Source organism: the organism of the source record quoted next, unplaced genomic scaffold (assembly GCF_019419815.1).
Source record: "Pyrus x bretschneideri cultivar Hongxiangsu unplaced genomic scaffold, Pyrus_bretschneideri_v1 Contig10, whole genome shotgun sequence".
In the NCBI taxonomy this organism is placed as follows: Eukaryota; Viridiplantae; Streptophyta; class Magnoliopsida; order Rosales; family Rosaceae; genus Pyrus; species Pyrus x bretschneideri.
The window spans coordinates 3392334-3410812 of record NW_025999391.1 but is presented as its reverse complement, the minus strand read 5'-3'; the positions used below and the strand labels follow the sequence as shown (position 1 = coordinate 3410812).

The following is an 18479-nucleotide window of genomic DNA, read 5'->3' as shown; positions in this document are numbered from 1 at the left end:
TGGCAAATAATTATACAATCACACAATATGACATTTTAACCGTGGCCGGGCTTTGGTACAATAAGATGAGATATATTACAATATAGATTAACGATCTTAATCTCAATGAAATTCAAAGTTGCGTGCCTACTAACCTTCCCAAGAAGAGGACAGTAAGTGCACTGGTGACGGATGAACTATCAGCAAAAGCATGGCCAGCTTTTTGGAAAGCTTCCCTAATTGCCTTCTTAATGGTAAAGGTAAAATATTTATCTTCAACTATGAAGTTAAAAATGTGCTCCCTTATGATAGAAGCTGCAGCTCCACCACCAGGGCCATTAAAAACCTACAAAATGTTGGCATGTTATTTATGATTAAAGATCACACAGGCACAGCAACGCTAATCTGTTAAGCTAGCTACAAGCTAAAATCATGTCATGTACCCTCAAGGACACCACAAAAAATGGTCAAGAGCACATTCAGAAAGAATTTGATATGATAGAGGCAGAAATGAAGAAGTGATTTCATTTACAGTGTACAGAATACTGAGCAATGTGTGGAGAGAGAGAGAGAGAGAGAGAGAGAGAGAGAGAGAGAGAGAGAGAGGATATGTCTCCCTAACTAACATAACAACCAGACTTAACAAACTAACTCTATGAGATTAGTGATTAGCTAGATTACTGACCCCGTAGAAAGCTGCTGCAGGAAAAGGAAAGTGCCCTGTTATGCCGAGATGTTCCTTAAGGTTATCGATACAGAAAAGCCCATCCTCCTCAGACTCTCTTCCAACTCCGGAACAGCTTCCAGAGCGAAAAACGTAGTCGAATTTGCTGACAAGCATATCGGTTTTCGATTGCTGAACTGGTAATTTATTCTCTGATTTACTAGTCCCCGCTTCCTCTTTCGAGTAACGCACTGTTAATGTACTCTCTGATTTTCCCGCCCCTGCTTCCTTCTTTTTCGAGTGATACAGTGGTAATATAGTCTCTGATTTGCTGGTACCTGGAGCCATTTTTCTAAGTGAAAACAGCCAAAGAGGCGGTATAATGTATTTCAAACTTGAAAAGTCTTTTGGAAGGCAAACTTGAAAAGCGCAAACAGTTTGTGGTATTTATATTATTCTTCCTTCGATAATCATTTCATTTTCAATTTTTGTTTTCACCCTCTTATTAGATTGAAAAATTGGTTTGATAACCATTTTATTCGAATTTTTATTTTTTTACTTTCAGTAGAATTTAAAAAATAATAATTATTCCTAGTGTCCCTTATAAAATACTTTTCATAAGTGTTTATGTTAGAAATGCCTTTATTATTATAAAAAGGTTAAAATTTTCATATGCTTTTATAGTTACCCTGCTAATGAGTAGAAAACTATCAGAAAATTCTCAACTCATTTCTTCATATGGTGAAAGATAAAATAGTACAAGGGGTAAAGCTGGAAGTTTGCTGAGGTGAGGGTGACTTTAAACAAATTGTGGATTGTCAATACAATTATCCAAATGGTCCCCTATTTTTTTATTAAAAAAAAATATAATTACCTAAAGGGTAACCTTTGATTGTATTGCATTTGTGGTAATATTTCGGTTAAGAATCATAAATTAAATCCAAATATAGAAAATATCATAGACCATGCAGATAAAGTCTTGGAAGAAACCCTAACCCTTTACCTCCAAAACTTTCCGACCAAGAAAGTCTTTGCGTGTTGACAGCTGCCCTATGTGAATAGCTTTGATTTTTTTGGTTCCTTCACATGCCCTGATCTTGATGTCTTCCAAACACCAGGATGGACACGTGTTTGGCCGACACTCGAGGGTGATAAAGCCATTTTAATATGCATGCAAGTTATGAAGAAAGAACGAACATAAATAAAATATGTAAATTTAAATAAAATGATATATGTAACGCATGAACGTATTCGGAGCTTACAACTAATCAAGTATACTAAGAAAGTAATATATATATAACAATGGGATTACAAAGAAAGTGGGTCCTACACCTAGAGGACTCGAAGGTATGTATACAGGAATACCTTGACGCTAGGATCGTATGTCTCGATTCAAAGTTCTGAAGGGGGCGCAAAATAGAAATGTGAGTGGACCAAAGTTTATAATAATAATACTAAGTAAAACCATTTTCTTTCTAAACATACTAAGCTCTTGTTTTAAAAAGCTTATACAGTACTACACGAATATGCTAATATAGTAGATCAAATGATTCACGACACAAAAGTCAACGAAAGTAAAAAACTCACCTCTAGGGGTATTTTTGTAAAATCATACATTTAAAATCATAAAAACCGTAAAATTAAGAATGAGTTGTTACATTCCTACTAGGGGTGGAAAAAAAATACTAAAAATACCGAAATCGAACCGAACCAAACCGACATCGAAATGAAAAAAATCCAGATTTGACATTCGTCTCCCGTATAGGTTTGTTAGGTCATCCCGTACAGAAGCAAAAATAATATATATAATTAAATCCTATTATTACATGTATAATTTTAATTAGTATAGGTCATTGGATTTGGTGGAGATTAATCGCAACTGTTCGTTCGAAATAACCCCCACTCTCTCTTGATCTCACCTCACTTTCACTCAGTCTCTTTCTCGACTCCTCTCGTCCGCCCAAACCCAACCAAAACTTGACCACTCCTCCAGTCTTCCTCCCCTAACTCAATCGCCTGAATCCACCCACACCACCAATCCATAGTCACGGTCACACACCACATCCACTGAACATGACCACATCTCTGATTCTCCCCCTCGAAAGTTGAAATTGGAGGTCTCTCGGTCATGATCTCGGTCTCAGTCTCGAAGCTTCTCAGGCCTCACTCCTTATTGCACAAGGTAAGGAATTTCTAGAATTGTAGCTCCGTCACAGTTCATACAGTTTGTTTGATTTCAAATTCGTTTTGAATTTGTGGGTTAGGGTTTGGAAGTTTTAATTTTTATTTTGAATTGAATTTAGGGATTCAGAATTTGTGCTTCTGAATTAGGGATTTTGAAGTGAACTTAATTGTTTTTATCTGGAATTGGACCGTCAGTTTTGCTTCCCAGTCTCGATCCCATAGCGAAATACTGAAAACATTTCGGGACTATCGAAATTTCGGTTCGGGATCGGTCATTGGATTCCCATCCGAAAATGGTCGATTCAGGATTCGGTATGTTGTTTTTGGTTTGGTATCTCATACCGAATCAGCCATACTTCTTACTCTTATTGATATGTATTGAGCAAAAAATAATCCTAAAAATTCAGAAGACAACACATGAAATTTTTTCCAAGAAGATAAAATTATTCTCATTAAATAGGCATGCCTCACAAATACTCTCACGTGCAGCTTAACATCCCTAAAGATTCAAGCAGCTGACCATGACAGCTCAAAGCTTTCCTGCTCGTGGCATGAAAAAATCAAAGGTATTAAAGTTAGGATTAATCATCAAATTCTATCTTTTTTAATACATTCTCAATTAAAGATCAACTCACACAAGTAAGGAATCCTCATCACAATCAATCAAGGATATCTCCATCATCATCCCAAGATATTATCTCTCAAGTAACATCTTGGGAATATTATTTTCTCATTCAGGATGACATAACCTTGGCCAATAGGAAACCGTTGTGTAGGAAAAACCCTAACCCTAGGCCTAGCCACCTCCTTATAAATACCTTATCTCCACCATTTACTAGTAAGCATTTGCTATGCACCTAAGCCCTAAACACTTACTCTTTTCAAGGTTGACTTAAGCATCGGAGATCCATTAGCCACACTCCCACTCCTCGTGGGCGCATGAGGCTTTGACCTTGATCAAAGGTGTTGATTGTTTTGTTGGTACAAATTCGTTAAGATTGAAGACGGTGGATTCTTGTTACCACAAATTGGTGCTTTCATTAAGAGTTTGATTCAAATGCTCAAAGAAGACTCTCACATTCATGTTGCGAATTCATCCGTTATGTACGTAAATTCTCACATGTTCCTATTCCAAATGTTCTAAAAATCGGCTTAGGTGACCGCCTAGGCACTAGGCGGTGGAGGACCGATGCGATTTAGGCCGAAACGTTGAGAAAAATCAAGTAGGGGCTAGGCGGGCTAGGCAGTTCCATTGTTTTTATTTATTTATTTTTAATTTCGTTAAAGGTTTTTTTGAATAACCTACTTAATTAGTGAATTTTCAAATTGGCAATATCGCTTAAGTTTTAACTTTCCTAAATTCTCAATAAGTATTTATTTATTTTTTAAAGTATAAGTAAGCACTTATTTATATGTTATATAATAAATTTAATTAAATCCGTCTAGCCGCCTAGGCGCTAGGCTCCAACCCGCCTAGTGCCTAGCATTTTTTAAAAACCTTGAGCATTAGCATTACTTTATGTAAAAAGATGAGTTTGCCCACTAAAATAATAGCTTAGAGCCAATATCGAAACATGAGAGGTGATGTTGGGGGAAATGGTCTAGCTGGGTAGACTTGCACGAACTGGTGCATCCAACACTCTGTAGCTGCTCCATCTCAATCTGCCTTTCCGAGTAATTTGTGTCGCTTTGAGTGAACTGTCATTATTCTGGTTTTGGTTTACAATTTTGCTCAGGGGTACGATATGATTTATGAACAATGCAACTGAAAAAGGTTTTGGGTTTACAACGTTCATAGCTAAGTATACTTCCATGACCTTAGGATTAAGCTTTCTTTGCTCACATCCTCATGAAGGAAATCATCCATGTCTCAAACTGCTCTATTTTGTTCATTTTATTTTTAATTTGATGGGATTGGATCCTCCCTGTCCCTTCAATGCCGTTTACGAAATTCACATTGAAACCACAACTTCGCTCATGTAAGAACAATTTGGGGCCTAATATTGGGGAAATTAGGTAAGAATTGGATGGTGAATGGAGGAATGAAGTTGGGAACGCTGGATTAGGAGATGAGCGTTGATTTCACCCTTTTAATCCTTATTAATGGTTCATATGTTTGCCATGTGATATATATGCGTGGAAAATTTCAAAATTTGACAACGGCGGTATTTATCAACTTTTACGGGGATAAATGACTAAAATTAAAGTTGAAGAGAGAAAATTAGCAGTGAGCTATAAGTTTAAAAGGATAAATCTGCGAATACCTCAATATTTTATAGTGTTACGTGTGTTGACCTTTCTATAATGTTCGTCTCCTGTTATCACATTTTTGGCATACTATAAAATGCCAGTTTGTCTTGTAGTGTTTAAAAGTGACCCAACAAAATTTACAATGAAAAGGATCAACAAACATAAAATCCAAAGGCATGCACAAAAATCAATTAGTAATTGCCAACTACGATTTAGTGATATTTTTTTTCACTTATGGTGTGCGTTATCAACACATTTTATTTTACTTCTCATATACTTCTTGATAATTTCTGTCCGTTGATCTTCTTCAATTCTTCCAATCCGACGGCCAAAAATTAAAAAGGTGTATGAGAAGTAAAATAGGATGTGTGAGTATCATTCATCTTCACTTATAAATGAGAGATTTTAGGTTTGATTTTCGGTAAAAACGAATTTGAACTATATTATTGCTAGTACATTGTGAGACTTAACTAACTCATTCACCCCCTTAGTGTAGATAATGTCGTTCATTCAAAAAAAAAAAAAAAGACATCCATTAGTAATTAAGAATATCTAGAAAATAGAGAGAACTTTAAACTTTATTGATTCAAAGTATGAAAGATTACAAACCTAGCACCCTAAAGGTGGTACTTATAATTCTAGGAGTTCAAATATGAAAAGAATTAAACAAATAACATAATATTGAAATTCAAATGTCTTAAAAACTTAAAATCTGGTCATTCTCTTTGAATTCATGCTTTATAGGCCTAAAATTAGCACGCCCAATCGAAGTTACATGAAGTGGAACAACTTGAAAAAACCGTAACATTCACTTTTGAGATATGACAAAAGTAAATAATCTTTTAACTTATAAATTACCCATTCTCCAATCATTTTTCTTAATTGAATGTCACTTCTTTTGTTTTTATCTTTATTGTATCTAAAATAATCTAATTTCTTGGCTACATCAGAAAGAGTGTATAGTAGGGAGCCATGGGCCATCTCTCACAGGATCTCCAGTAGAGGTAGCAAAGGATTAGCAAACTATATTTGCTGGGCCACATAGGATAAAATCGTCTCCAACAAAAGTAGCAACCCAATTAGCAAACTGAAACAGTAACAATTGATTTTTTTATTGCTACTTATTCTAATTAGCAAATTGGATCTTGCAATATATTCTATTAAAAAAAATTGTTTATTTATTCACCCAACATCTATTAACACAAGCACTTGTTGAACCCCACAATATATTTTGAGATGGATAATGATGTGAAACTGAATTTTTATTTCTGTAAAAATAACAGAGTACAAGAAGATTGGTAGGGCAAAAAGAGTACTTCGCCAAGATGCTCCCCGCTTACATTCAATCATCATTCTCCAAATCTACTTCCAGAAAAGGAACAAGCCAAAGTGGCTCCTTCTCCACCCAAGTATGAAGACCTCCATTATGAAGGCCAAATTTTGCTAATTCATGAGTCACCTTGTTTCCTTCACGTCGTTGCCATTTGCATGAAAAATAAGAGAAACCTCTTCTTCAAAACATCAATCGCCTACAATACTCTACTATCCTTATCAAGACAAACATCATTTGCAACAATTAAATCCACTATGCTTTTGAATAACAGTTCCAGTATAATAGAAGTGAATCCCGCATCATATGCAAACGATAACCCCTCATTTGCCACGCGCGATTAGGTTGTTAAAGCATCAAAATAACCATAGCGTTGTGTTGCACAACCATCGTCATTTCTAATAACTCATACACCTCTATTCAATCCCTTAAACGATATTGCTCCATCAATAGTAACTTTGAATACGCCCCTTGGTGGATGCTGCCTTCACTGTTCCTCCATAGCCTCATCGTCCCGCACTTGATCAATCTTGGTGGAATCTTGAAAATCAAGAAGAAGATTCCTTGCTCGATTCCGAATTACCCGACTACACTTCTCCCCATCGAAAAGATCCTCACATCTTGCTGCCCAAATATTCCACACCAACATAGCAAAGTAGTTATGATCCTCTTTGTTACCTGATAGAATTTCATCGATCCATAAATCCTTAAACTCCATCAGTTTCCATTCAACGTGGACGTCCGCTCAACCTGTAGAACCCCAAATTTCATTTGCACTGCCACATTTCCAGACGGCATGTAGCAGCGTTTCCGCTGCCCTTCCACGCACACAACATACAGGTAAGGTCCGTGAGGAAACCAATATTTTTTATTTATTTTTTGGAAAAGAACTTGATTGCTTGGAACGAAATTACATATAGCTCTCCACATCAAGGATTTGATCTTATTTGGCACTACTAGAGACCATATAATGCACCATACGTTTTTATCTCGACCAATAAATCCTTCCACCGATCCTTGTTCGCGGTCCTTTGTTAACCGGGCAAGCGAGTACCCACTTTCGACCGCGTATCGTCCGTGTTTTTTGTAATGCCAGATGAGACTGTCTACACCTTGTTGAGTTCCCAAAGGAATTTGCATAATAGCCTCGGCTTCCTCCTGCCAAAATGCCGAGTATAATATCTCTTCCCGCCACTCCTCGCATCCGTTAGATAAAAAACTCGACAATGGGTCCGCGAAATAGGTAGTGAACGTATTTTGAAACTCATTGGTCATGGAATCCAAGGACCATTGTAGACGGACACGGCAATCCCATTACCAATAGGCCCACGTAATCCCCTTAGCAATAACTCTTTCCCCCATACAAGAGATTGCCAAATGAAAAACGATCGAACACCCACCCCCGCTCGGAGAAGTGTATTAGTCGGATAGTAGCGAGCACGACAAACTTGTTCCACCAAGGACCCATTATTAGTAAAGAGCCACCATACTTGCTTTACAAGAATGCCTGATTGAAACATTTGAAATCCCCAAAACTCAAGCCACCCTTGCACTTGCTCCGACATAAATTTTCCCACCTTTCTCATTCTTCGCTTTGAACCACCAATAATTTGCTAGAAGAGCATGGATCCCCTTGCACGTTCCCTTGGATATTCAAAAGTAAGTCATTGTATATATAGGTATTGCCTTCCAAACGGCTTTGATCAAAATTTCTTTACTCGCTCTAGAAATGAGCTTTTCTTTCCACCCACATATTTTCTTCCCAACTTGGTCTTTGATGGCCCCAGATAGTTGTTTTTGTCCTTTGTCCACCACCATCGGCAAGCCTAAGTATTTCTCATGGCACTGCACAATTCGCATTTCCAAGTAAGAAGCAACCATGATTTTAGATTCTTCATCGTATTAGGGCTCAACGCAATCGTGGATTTGGAAAAATTAACTTTTTTCCCAGACACCTCTTCATATACCCAGAGAATTTCATTAACACTTTCACACGAACCCCTTGTGACATTCAAGAAAAGAAACCTATCATCCACCTATCATCCGCAAAAAAAAAAAAAAAAAAGGGTGAGATATGGAAGGTGCCCTAGCAGCCATCCACACCCCACAAATTTTCTCTTTGACTTCCGAAACCTTCCACGTAAATGAGAAATAATTATGAAGAAAGAGGGCAACCTTGGCGCAATCCACGTTCCGGGGATATTAGCCCCTTAGATTGTCTATTCCATGATTCTACTTACCCAACGCAGATGGAACCCCAATTTAAGCATAGCCTCTTCCAGAAACAACCATTCAACTCTGTCATAAGCCTTTGCCATATCGAGCTTGATGGTCATTGTCTTATCTTGGTTCACTACTAGAAATTTGGCTATAAGCCACCCTTTTCATTGGTGGCTATTGTCAAGTGTTGCCACTCACATTGGTGGCAAACCTCTATGACCACCAAGCACCCACTAAATTAGAGAGTGTGGCCTATGTAGAGGACTCTATTGTAACAATGGCTACCAATATTGCATTGGTGTATTTCCTGCAGTGCCACCCTAATTCACATCGGTGGCAAAGTTGCAAAATAATATTTAAAAAAAAGATGCCCTGCGTGGGCACCCAAATTGGAGTATCATATTTCTTTTTCTATTTTTGGTGAGAAAACAAATTGTTATATCATTAAAATATAAGAATACAATTATAAATTTACATAACTGATATTTTATAGAATTTTGTACAAATGTTGGAACCAAACTTTAAAAAGTCTTCGAACCCTTTGTTTCCAAGAGCTTAATCATCTCAATAACTTGAATCTGATCATCAGCTGTAGCCTGCATCCAAAATCAAACCCACAAATTTCGTAAGAAAAACGTTAACTCAAGTCCAACTAAAAGTGAGTAGAGTTGAGGACAACACTGAGATATGATCATATAAATACCAGGGAATAGGAGATTTTCAAGGGGTTTGCAGTCATAATTTACCATACAAAAATCTCCACAAATTCACTGCAACCCTTCTGCAACTTCAACTAAGAACATATTAAATTGACAAGTTCATGAATATGTAGACCACCTTCAACCTTGAAACAATAAATGATCTCCCAATCAACGTGGGTATTCAAGAATAAGATAAAGAAAGCATAGGTACTATATTTATGACCAATGGGCAGAGGACAAGATACAACAAAGCATTTACATATGAATGAGGGAGAACAGAAATGAGAATGAAATATCAGTGAAGAGCGTGCGCATACTCACACATATAAATGCATTAACATTTTCTCTTTTTTCAGAAACTCAAAAAACGAGGAAATTCCAATACAAGAGATCACCAACTAAAGGTAGCTACAAAACAGAAAACAAAAAAGTGAGTTCTAATTGAATTCATTTACATAGTGATAGCTATTTACTATCCTTTCTCACCATAATCTCGACTCTATTCCATTATTAAAGCATTCTACCGTCCTTTACCATATGTGAATGTCTTCTTATACATGTCAGCATATATATACATATACATACATATACACACTGAATTCTGAAAGCAATGAGAGAAATATAAGGTTGAGTGAGGGATCTAAGATGTTTGAGAGTAGGAATTTTTGAGCAAATTGTGTGCCAGCTCATTTACTCAGTATTGCTGCAGTTCATAATTTGACAACTCATATGAATTCGCTCTTGTAAATTCACATGATTTCCCACACAGAAGTTTTCAATATCTTTCCCGACTCAACATACCTCCTCTGATTTCTTCAGTTCTTCACAAATTGTTTTATTCAAGCTTTTTTCAATCGAGAACCATGGTCCCTAACTCTCAGTTAAAGATTCTTCAATCTCCAATTACGAGTCTAATTCCTAAGTCTTAACTTTTGTAGAAAGGGTCTCAAAACTATAATGCTGCTAACGATCCTGATCTCTTATCTGCTTTTTGGGTCCACTTGCACACAAACTATACTGCTCATATCCTCTCTCTCTCTCTCTCTCTCTACACACACACACACACACACACACACACAGCGATTTATTAGAAATGTCAAATTTTGTTTTAATGTGCTCTTGACCATTTTTTGTGGTGTTATTAAGGGTATATTACATAAGTTTAGCTTGTAGCTAGCTCAATAGAGTAGCTTCGCTGTTTGATCTTTAATCATAAATAACATGACAACATTTTGTAGATTTTTAATGGCCCTGGTGGTAGATATGCAGCTTTTATTATAAGGGAGCACATTTTTAACTTCATAGCTGAGGATCCATATTTCACCTTTACCATTAAGAAGGCAAGTAGGGAAGCTTTCAAAAAAGGTGGCCATGCTTTTGCTGATATTGGTACTCCTAATAGTTCCTCCATCACCAGTGCACTTTCTGTCCTCGTCTTGGGAAGGTTAGTATGCACGGCAATTTGAATTTCATTCAGATTTAGATCACTAATCTATGTTGCAATTTATCTCATCTTATTGTTGCCCGGCCACTGGTAAAATTTCATGTTTTGTGATTGTATACATAATTCTTTGCCAACCGTCTATTCTTACTTGTTCAAATGTAATGTGATCCATATGTTGTTCCTCTTTAGGAAGATGCTAATTGCGAATGTTGGGGATTGTCTAGTTGTGATGGGAAGAAGAGATAAGGAAGTTGTGCTGATTTCCGAAGACCTAGAAAGCTCCAAAGGTTCCTCATGTCCTTTGCCTGCACCGCCAAAAGTTCAGGAGATATTTCTGAGCAAGGAAGATGAGTTCTTGATCCTAACCTGGAATGACTATAATATTTGCCGCCCGCATTTATTTACACATGCAAGGAAAGAATTAATGGATAACAATGATCCAGGGAGATGCGCAAGAGAGATTGTTAGGAAGGCACTCTATTGGGAGTGGGGTACCAACATGAAGGATGGGGTGGTATGCTTCTCGCCCAACCCACCGCCGCCTTTGTCACCTTTGTTTGAGGTTTTGAACTCAGAATCTCAAAACACAAAATCTCAAAACCATGTAAGTTCCGAAATTTGTTTTAGTTAGTTCTTTCTTTCTTTTTTTTTCCTATTCAAAATTTATAAAAGGTAATACGACATCTAACTTCTTTTGGGTTGGATGCTTAATCACGGCCCTTTGCCTGGAGACCTTTTCCATTTATTGTCATCAAGTTTCCTCTCCACACAAGCGAAAGTATGCAATATACGGTCCGGTGTTGACTTTTCTGGCTCCACACACCAACATGTCTGAGATGATTTACAAGGGCAGAAGCAAAAGAGTGGAATTCAGGAGGTGGTGGTTCTACTATCCACTCCCCCATATAGGCCTTTCGGTGATGTAATGGATTTTTCTTCACTAATTGGTGGCATCTCCCAGTGCGTTTTCACAACAGTTCAGCATGCTTACATAATCGGGCACGCCGAAGATCCTATCAAACTTCTCCTCTTGCCTGCGTTCATTATTGTATGCTCTATCATTTTTCAAAACTAAGAAAGCTTCGAAACAAGACCCATGGGTACTATCACTCACAAGAGGGAGGAGAACTACGCTTAAGGGGCATGTACCATAGGTTTTATACATATTATCTTTCTTAATTCTTAACTATTGTAAGAAAGATAATATGTATAAAACCTATGGTATATGCCCCTTAAGCGTAGTTCTCCTCCCTTCTTCAATCTGTGAGTGATAGTACCCACGGGTCTTGTTTCGAAGCTTTCTTAATTTTGAAAAATGATCAAGCATATAATAATGATCGCAGGCACGATGAAAACTTTGATAGGATCTTTGGTGTGCCGGATTATGTAAGCATGCTGAAATGTTGCAAAAACGCACTGGGAGATGCCACCAGCTGGTGAAGAAAAATCCATTACATCACCGAAAGGCCTATGAGGGGGGAGTGGATAGTAGAACCACCACCTCCTAAATTCCACTCTTTCCTTCTGCACTTGTGATCAGACATGTTGGCGAGTAGAGCTTGAAAAGTCAACACCAGACCGTATATTGCATACTTTGGCTTGTGGAGAGGAAATTTGATCACAATAAATGGAAAGTGTCTCCAAGCAAAGGGCCGTGATTAAAAGCATCCAACCTAGGTCAGTAGCCTGCAAAAGAAGTTAGATGTCGTATTACCTTTTATAAACTTTGAAAAGGAAAAAAAGAAAGAAAGAAATAAACTAACTAAAACAAATTCCGGAACTTGCATGGTTTTGAGATTTTGAGTTTTGAGATTCTGAGTTCAGAAATCTCAAACTAAGGTGACAAAGGTGGCGGTGTGTTGGGCGAGAAGCATACCACCACATCCTTCATGTTGGTACCCCACCTCCAACGGCGTGCCTTCCTAATAAGTTCTCTTGCGCATCTCTCCGAATCATTGTTATCCATTAATTCTTTCCTTGCATGTGCAAATAAATGTGGGCTGCAAGTATCATAGTTATTCCAGGCTAGGATCGAGAACTCATCTTCCTCACTCATAAATATCTCCTGAATGTCTGGTTGTGCAGGCAAGGGACCTGAGGAACCTTTGAAGCCTTCTAGGTCTTCGGAAATCAGCACAACTTCCTTACCTCTTCTTCCCATCACAAATTGACAACCCCAACATTTGCAATTAGCATCTTCCTAAGGAGGAACATCATACAGATCGCATCACATTTGAACAAGTAAGAATAGACAGTTGACAAAGAATTATATATACAATCACAAAACATGAAATTTTACCAATGGCCGGGCTTTGGTACAACAAGATGTGATAAATTACAACATAGATTAATGATCTCAATCTCAATGAATACTAACTTCCCAAGACAGGACAGGACAATAAATGCACTGGTGATGGAGGAACTATCAGGAGTACCAGTACCAACAAAATCATGGTCAGCTTTTTGGAAAGCTTCCCTAATTTCCTTCTTAATGTAAAGGCAAAGTCTTTATCCTCAACCATGAAGTTCAAAATGTGCTCCCTGATAATAGAAGCTGCAGCTCCACCACCAGGACCATTAAAAATCTACAAAATGTTGGCATGTTATTTATGATTAAAGATCAAATAGCGACACTAATTTGTTGAGCTAGCCACAAGATAAATTATGTAATGTACCCTTAATGACACCACAAAAATGGTCAATAGCATATTCAAAAATAAGAATTTAACATTTCAAAGAGATCGATATTATATATGTGTGTGTGCGTGTGTGTGTGTGTGTGTGCGTGTGTGTGCGCGCGCGCGTATGTGTGTATGTGTGTGTGTGTGTGTGTATAGAGACCACAGCGAGGGAGAGGATATATCTCTTTGACAAACTCCAGGAAGAAGAAGACCTTTCGCTAATTACATAAGCATTGCCTACGAAAGATTGGCACTTTCTGCCTTTCCTAACACAAGGAATATGAGCATTAGTTTGTGAACAATGGACCCAAACAGAAGTTAAGGGATTGGGATTGCCAGCAGCTTGACTCTCTGAAGATACTCAGTCATAGTTTTGAGACCCTTTCTACAAAAGTTAGGACTTTGGAATCAAACTCGTAATCGGAGATTGAAGAATCTTTAACTGAGAGTCAGGGACCATGGTTCTTGATTGAAGAAATCTTGAATAAAACAATTAGTGAAGAACTGAATAAATCACAAGAGAAAGTTAGGGAGAAAGATAAGAAGATGATATGGCCACAGGAGAGAATTTGATAGTAGGGGTCAAGCATTACCTATGTACAGGTTAGATCACGGGAAGGAAGCATGTTGGAAATATATTAAGAGACCAAAGAGAGCAAATCTTAAATTCCATGCCCAAAAGCTGTCGACATTAATGTTTGCATGCTAATTATTTAAAGAGTATTTATTTTAATCCATCATTTGTTTCTTTAAACCCAACGTGATCTTCGTGACATGCCATTTTATTTTGTTAACCTGTGAATAAAAAGTTATTGTGTTGGCGTGATCGGATGTACGTAGGCAAACAGATTTTTATTTTGGTGGCGTGGTGAGGATTTGGCAAACACTCAAAAGGCAGAGAAAGACGTACTCTTTATCAGTTGAAACGATAGCAACAAAGGAACAACAAAGCTGCAGCAAAGCAAACGCAGCCACCTAATTACTCATAACACTGAGACATTGAGAAACGAAGAAATGGAAGGAGGAGGATAGAAGCTTAGGGATGAAGGAAAAGATTTTGTATTTCTATCACAAGCCTTTACAATGTGTTATATAGTATCCAAAATACACGGATTATTCCAAGAATACCCTTTGTAACTAACTCTCTAACAGTATTAACTAATTGAGTGATGGTGACTATAACCAATAGACAACTGACAAATGTCAATTGGTTAATAATCACAACAATCATCTGATGACATTTCCGATACGAGGTCCGTTGGATCCTCAAACCGACAACGAAAATCCATGGAGAGGTAAGCAATTTAAGTGATGAGCAATGGTATTGGCTCGCTTGGCGGCTAACATGAGTTTGGTTTCCATACCACATGAAGTGGCAAGTGATTGTAACCGTCACATTAATTTATGATGTTATCTCATTGAATGTTGACATTTATTTCATTTAATGTTATAATGTCGTATTTATCTAACTAGATGTTAATTGTCCATCACATGTCACCTTATGTGCTATAAAATACCCTATAAGCAACAGAGAAAAATGTAGCATTACTCGTATGCAGCATTACTTAATGTAAAAATGTGAGTTTGCCCGACTAATATGATAGCTTAGCGCCAATATCGAAACTTCAGAGGCGATATTGAGGGAAATGGTCTAGCTGGGTCAACTTGCACGCACTGGTGCGTCCAAGAGTCTCCGGCTGCTCCATCTCAATCTGCCCTTCAGAGTAACTTGTGTTGCTTTGAGTGTACTGACATAATTGTGGTTTTGGGTTTGCAATTTTGCTTGCGGGTACGATGAGGTTATGGGCAAGGCAACTGAAGTAAGTTTTGGGTTTGCAATGTTCATAGCTAAGTTTACTTCCATGACCTTAGGAATAAGCTTTCTTTGCTCGCATCCTCGTGAAGGAAGTCATCCATGTCTCGGACTGCTATTCAATTATCTCAATTTAGTTCATCTTATTTTTAATTTGATTGGATGAGTTCCTCCCTGTCCCTTCAATGCTGTTTACCAAATTTACATTGAAACCACAACTTCGCTCGTATAAGAACAATTTGGGAGCTTAATATTGGGGGAATTAGGTAAGAAGTGGATGGTGAATGGAGGAATGAAGTTGGGAACGCTGGATTAGGAGATGAGCGTTGATATCACCCTTTTTAATCCCCTATTAATGGCTCATGTGTTTGCCATGTTATAAATTTGGATGGAAAATTCAAAATTTAACGATAGTGGTATAAATAAACGTTTTACAGGGAAAATTGGTAAATATAAAAGTTGAAGGAGGAAATTGGCAGTGGGTTATAAGTTTAAAGGAGCAAATCGACAATTACCTCAATTGTTTTTATAGCATTATGTATCATAGTGTTAACCTTTCTAAAACGCTGTTGACTCTTATTATAACATTTTTTGCATACTAGTATTTAAAATTGACCCAACAGAATATACAACAAAAAAAGATCAACAAACATAAAATCCGAATACATGCACTGAAATCCATTAGTAGTAAAAAAATATACAAAAAAATAGAGAAATGTTTAAAATTTATTAATTGAAAGTATGAAAGATTACTAACCTAGCACTCTAAAGGTGGTACTTACAATATTGATTGAAAGTATGAAAGATTACAAACCTAGCACTGTAATAAAGGTGGTACTTATAATTCTTAGAGTTCAAATATAAAAAAAAAAAATTAAACAAATAATATAACAATGAAAATTATAGTCCTGAAAACTTAAATCTCGTTTTCATTAATTAAACATTATTTTGTCGAATTCTAATCCAGCTTCTTGATTTGCATGAAGCTTGTAGACCTCATCATTCTCTTGAATTCATGCTCTATAGGCCAAAACTAGCACAACAAATCAAAGTTACATTAAGTTGAACAACTTGAAAAAACGATAACATCCACTTTTAGGAGATGACAAAAGTAAACAATCCTTTAACTCATGAGTTACCAATTCTTCAATCATTTCTTTTTTTTTTATTAAATGTCACTTCTTTCATTTTAATCTTTATTGTATTAAATAATCCAATTTATTGGCTACATCAGAAAGAACGTGGTGTAGGAATCATGAGTCATCTCTAAGAACATCTCCAATAAAAGTAGCAAATGAGTAACAAATTAAATTTGCTATGCAACAGAGGAAGAAATAGTCTCTAAAGTAGCAACTCAATTACTGAATTGAAAAGGTAACGACTAACCTTTTATATTTATAAGGGCATTGCTACTTATTCCAGTGGTCTTTGCGGTGCCTGTATAGAGGTTTAAAATTATTTGCAATTTATATGTATTGTCTCTTGATAAAAAAAAAATGATCATTAAAGAATATGTACTCATTTTACTAAAATACTCCATCGATTCTGTAAAAAAAATAAAATTAAAAATTAAAAAAAAAGATAAATTTGCTAACTCCATTAATGATACTCTCAAACTCTCCCGCGCACCATGCACCCATTCCCAAGGCTCCTCTGCCTGCAAAAGTAGTCTTTCTCCTTTATTAAGTCTTTTGACAAAACCTCACCACCCAAATAATTTGATGTTCTACGTAGATATCCAATTATCAGATCACATCACGACAAAAACTTTTTATTCAAAGGATGACTTTATTTGAGATTAATTTACTTTTGGGCTTTATAAAGAAACAAAATAATGAATTCAAATAAATTTTCACTTTCAAACAACTTTTGCTCTTTCTGATTTCCTAATATGTTTCCAGCTTACTAATTTCCCGTAATCTAACCCATATATCATGTCAACATTTGCCATTACCATTGACTTAACCTATACTACTCGATTCTATTTAGTGCATGGTAATGCTTTGATCTCCTACTCTCACAATCTCACGTGTGGCCTTGTCATTTCTTGTCAATTTCCCTATTTTTTTTCTTGCGATTTCACCCATTTTATGTTCTTTAGAAAATGAGTTATGTATAAATATATCTCTATTTAAATATAGGATTCACTCTCCCCACAACGTCCAAACTCAAATGCATAGTTCAACCAGACCGAAGACCAAATAGTCCACACAGTTGCTTCAATCACAACCACAAACTGGGGGCTTTTCAGTCTCACAAGGCTTGGAACCACAAGCATTGCTGTAGCCGCACTGAGATACATCCCAGAAGTGTGACAGAAACAGCCCTAGACCGCTCGTGAGGCGGTAACCACCGTGTGGACAGAGTGGAAAGAGGGGAACATGATCGTGGCACGATTAGGGTCTAGTTGGATGAAGGCATATGTTAGAGACCATGTGACAAATGAGAGGAGGAGGGCGGATTGTCCTCCTAGTTTCTGAACCGCCATTCCTCCCTGGACTAATTGGGAACAGGTGTAGCCATAGTAGAATGTGGAGAGGATGGTGCCTCTGCTGGATTGACTCACCAGCTGCATCGGCTGCTGCTGTGTATGCAATTGAGAAGCCTACTCTTTCTACATAGCAAATGCATGTGCTGATGAAACGTTAAAGTTACAATCATATAAAGCTTTGCAAAAATATTCCACATATTATACTCACAAAAAAAATGTGCACAGTTATGAACATTTCTAAGTTTTTTCTAATATAGAAGAAAATCCATGGAAATTGTAAATATGAATCAAAAACCATGTTTTACTTACTAAAAAGAACTTGAAAAAAGGTATGGACACAATTGAATTGATCAAGTTTGAGTAAATGACATATATAGCTCATCAACCCTTGATAAAAAAATGTAACATTTTATTGTGGCATGGATGAATTACCTATATATAATTTAGACAATTTCAAATGTGGAGATTTCATTCATAACGGGTTAGAAATCGCATATAGGTTAGCCACACCTAAAACTTTCAACATGTGAGGATTGAGAAATTTAGATGGATTTTTTTGTCGATGAATTTATCTTGTGTCAATGAAGATATCCAAGAATTTCTTGTGTTGGTGAGTTGTCTCAATCTCCCCTATCAAACACACAATATACTATGAAAATGCCCTTTAATTTCTTGGGCTCATTAATGTGAAAATGAAATTGTGAAAGGCCTTTCTCTTTAAC

At 36.9% G+C, this 18479-nt stretch overlaps 1 protein-coding gene and 1 long non-coding RNA gene across 2 annotated transcripts; both read left to right on the top strand.

The window, feature by feature from the left end:
- The first annotated feature begins 2506 nt into the window (after positions 1 to 2506).
- On the top strand, positions 2507 to 6596 carry LOC125468962. The gene is made up of 2 exons (XR_007251303.1): positions 2507 to 2825; positions 6361 to 6596. It is a non-coding gene; the product is annotated as an uncharacterized LOC125468962 (long non-coding RNA).
- Positions 6597 to 9593: 2997 nt separating this feature from the next.
- LOC103926722 (probable protein phosphatase 2C 27) lies at positions 9594 to 11403 on the top strand. The gene is made up of 4 exons (XM_048569258.1): positions 9594 to 9635; positions 10267 to 10323; positions 10567 to 10772; positions 10962 to 11403. Exons 1-4 carry the CDS (start codon positions 9594 to 9596, stop codon positions 11401 to 11403), a joined length of 747 nt encoding a protein of 248 aa, XP_048425215.1.
- The last annotated feature ends 7076 nt before the right edge of the window (positions 11404 to 18479 follow it).

What these genes read in the sequence shown, in the direction of transcription:
- LOC103926722 (XM_048569258.1), top strand. Translation starts at nt 9,594, where the DNA reads ATGAGGGAGAACAGAAATGAGAATGAAATATCAGTGAAGAGC. An exon ending in ATGAAATATCAGTGAAGAGC is followed by an intron (nt 9,636 to 10,266) that starts GTGCGCATACTC and finishes TAACTTTTGTAG; the next exon opens with AAAGGGTCTCAAAACTATAA. An exon ending in ATCTCTTATCTGCTTTTTGG is followed by an intron (nt 10,324 to 10,566) that starts GTCCACTTGCAC and finishes AACATTTTGTAG; the next exon opens with ATTTTTAATGGCCCTGGTGG.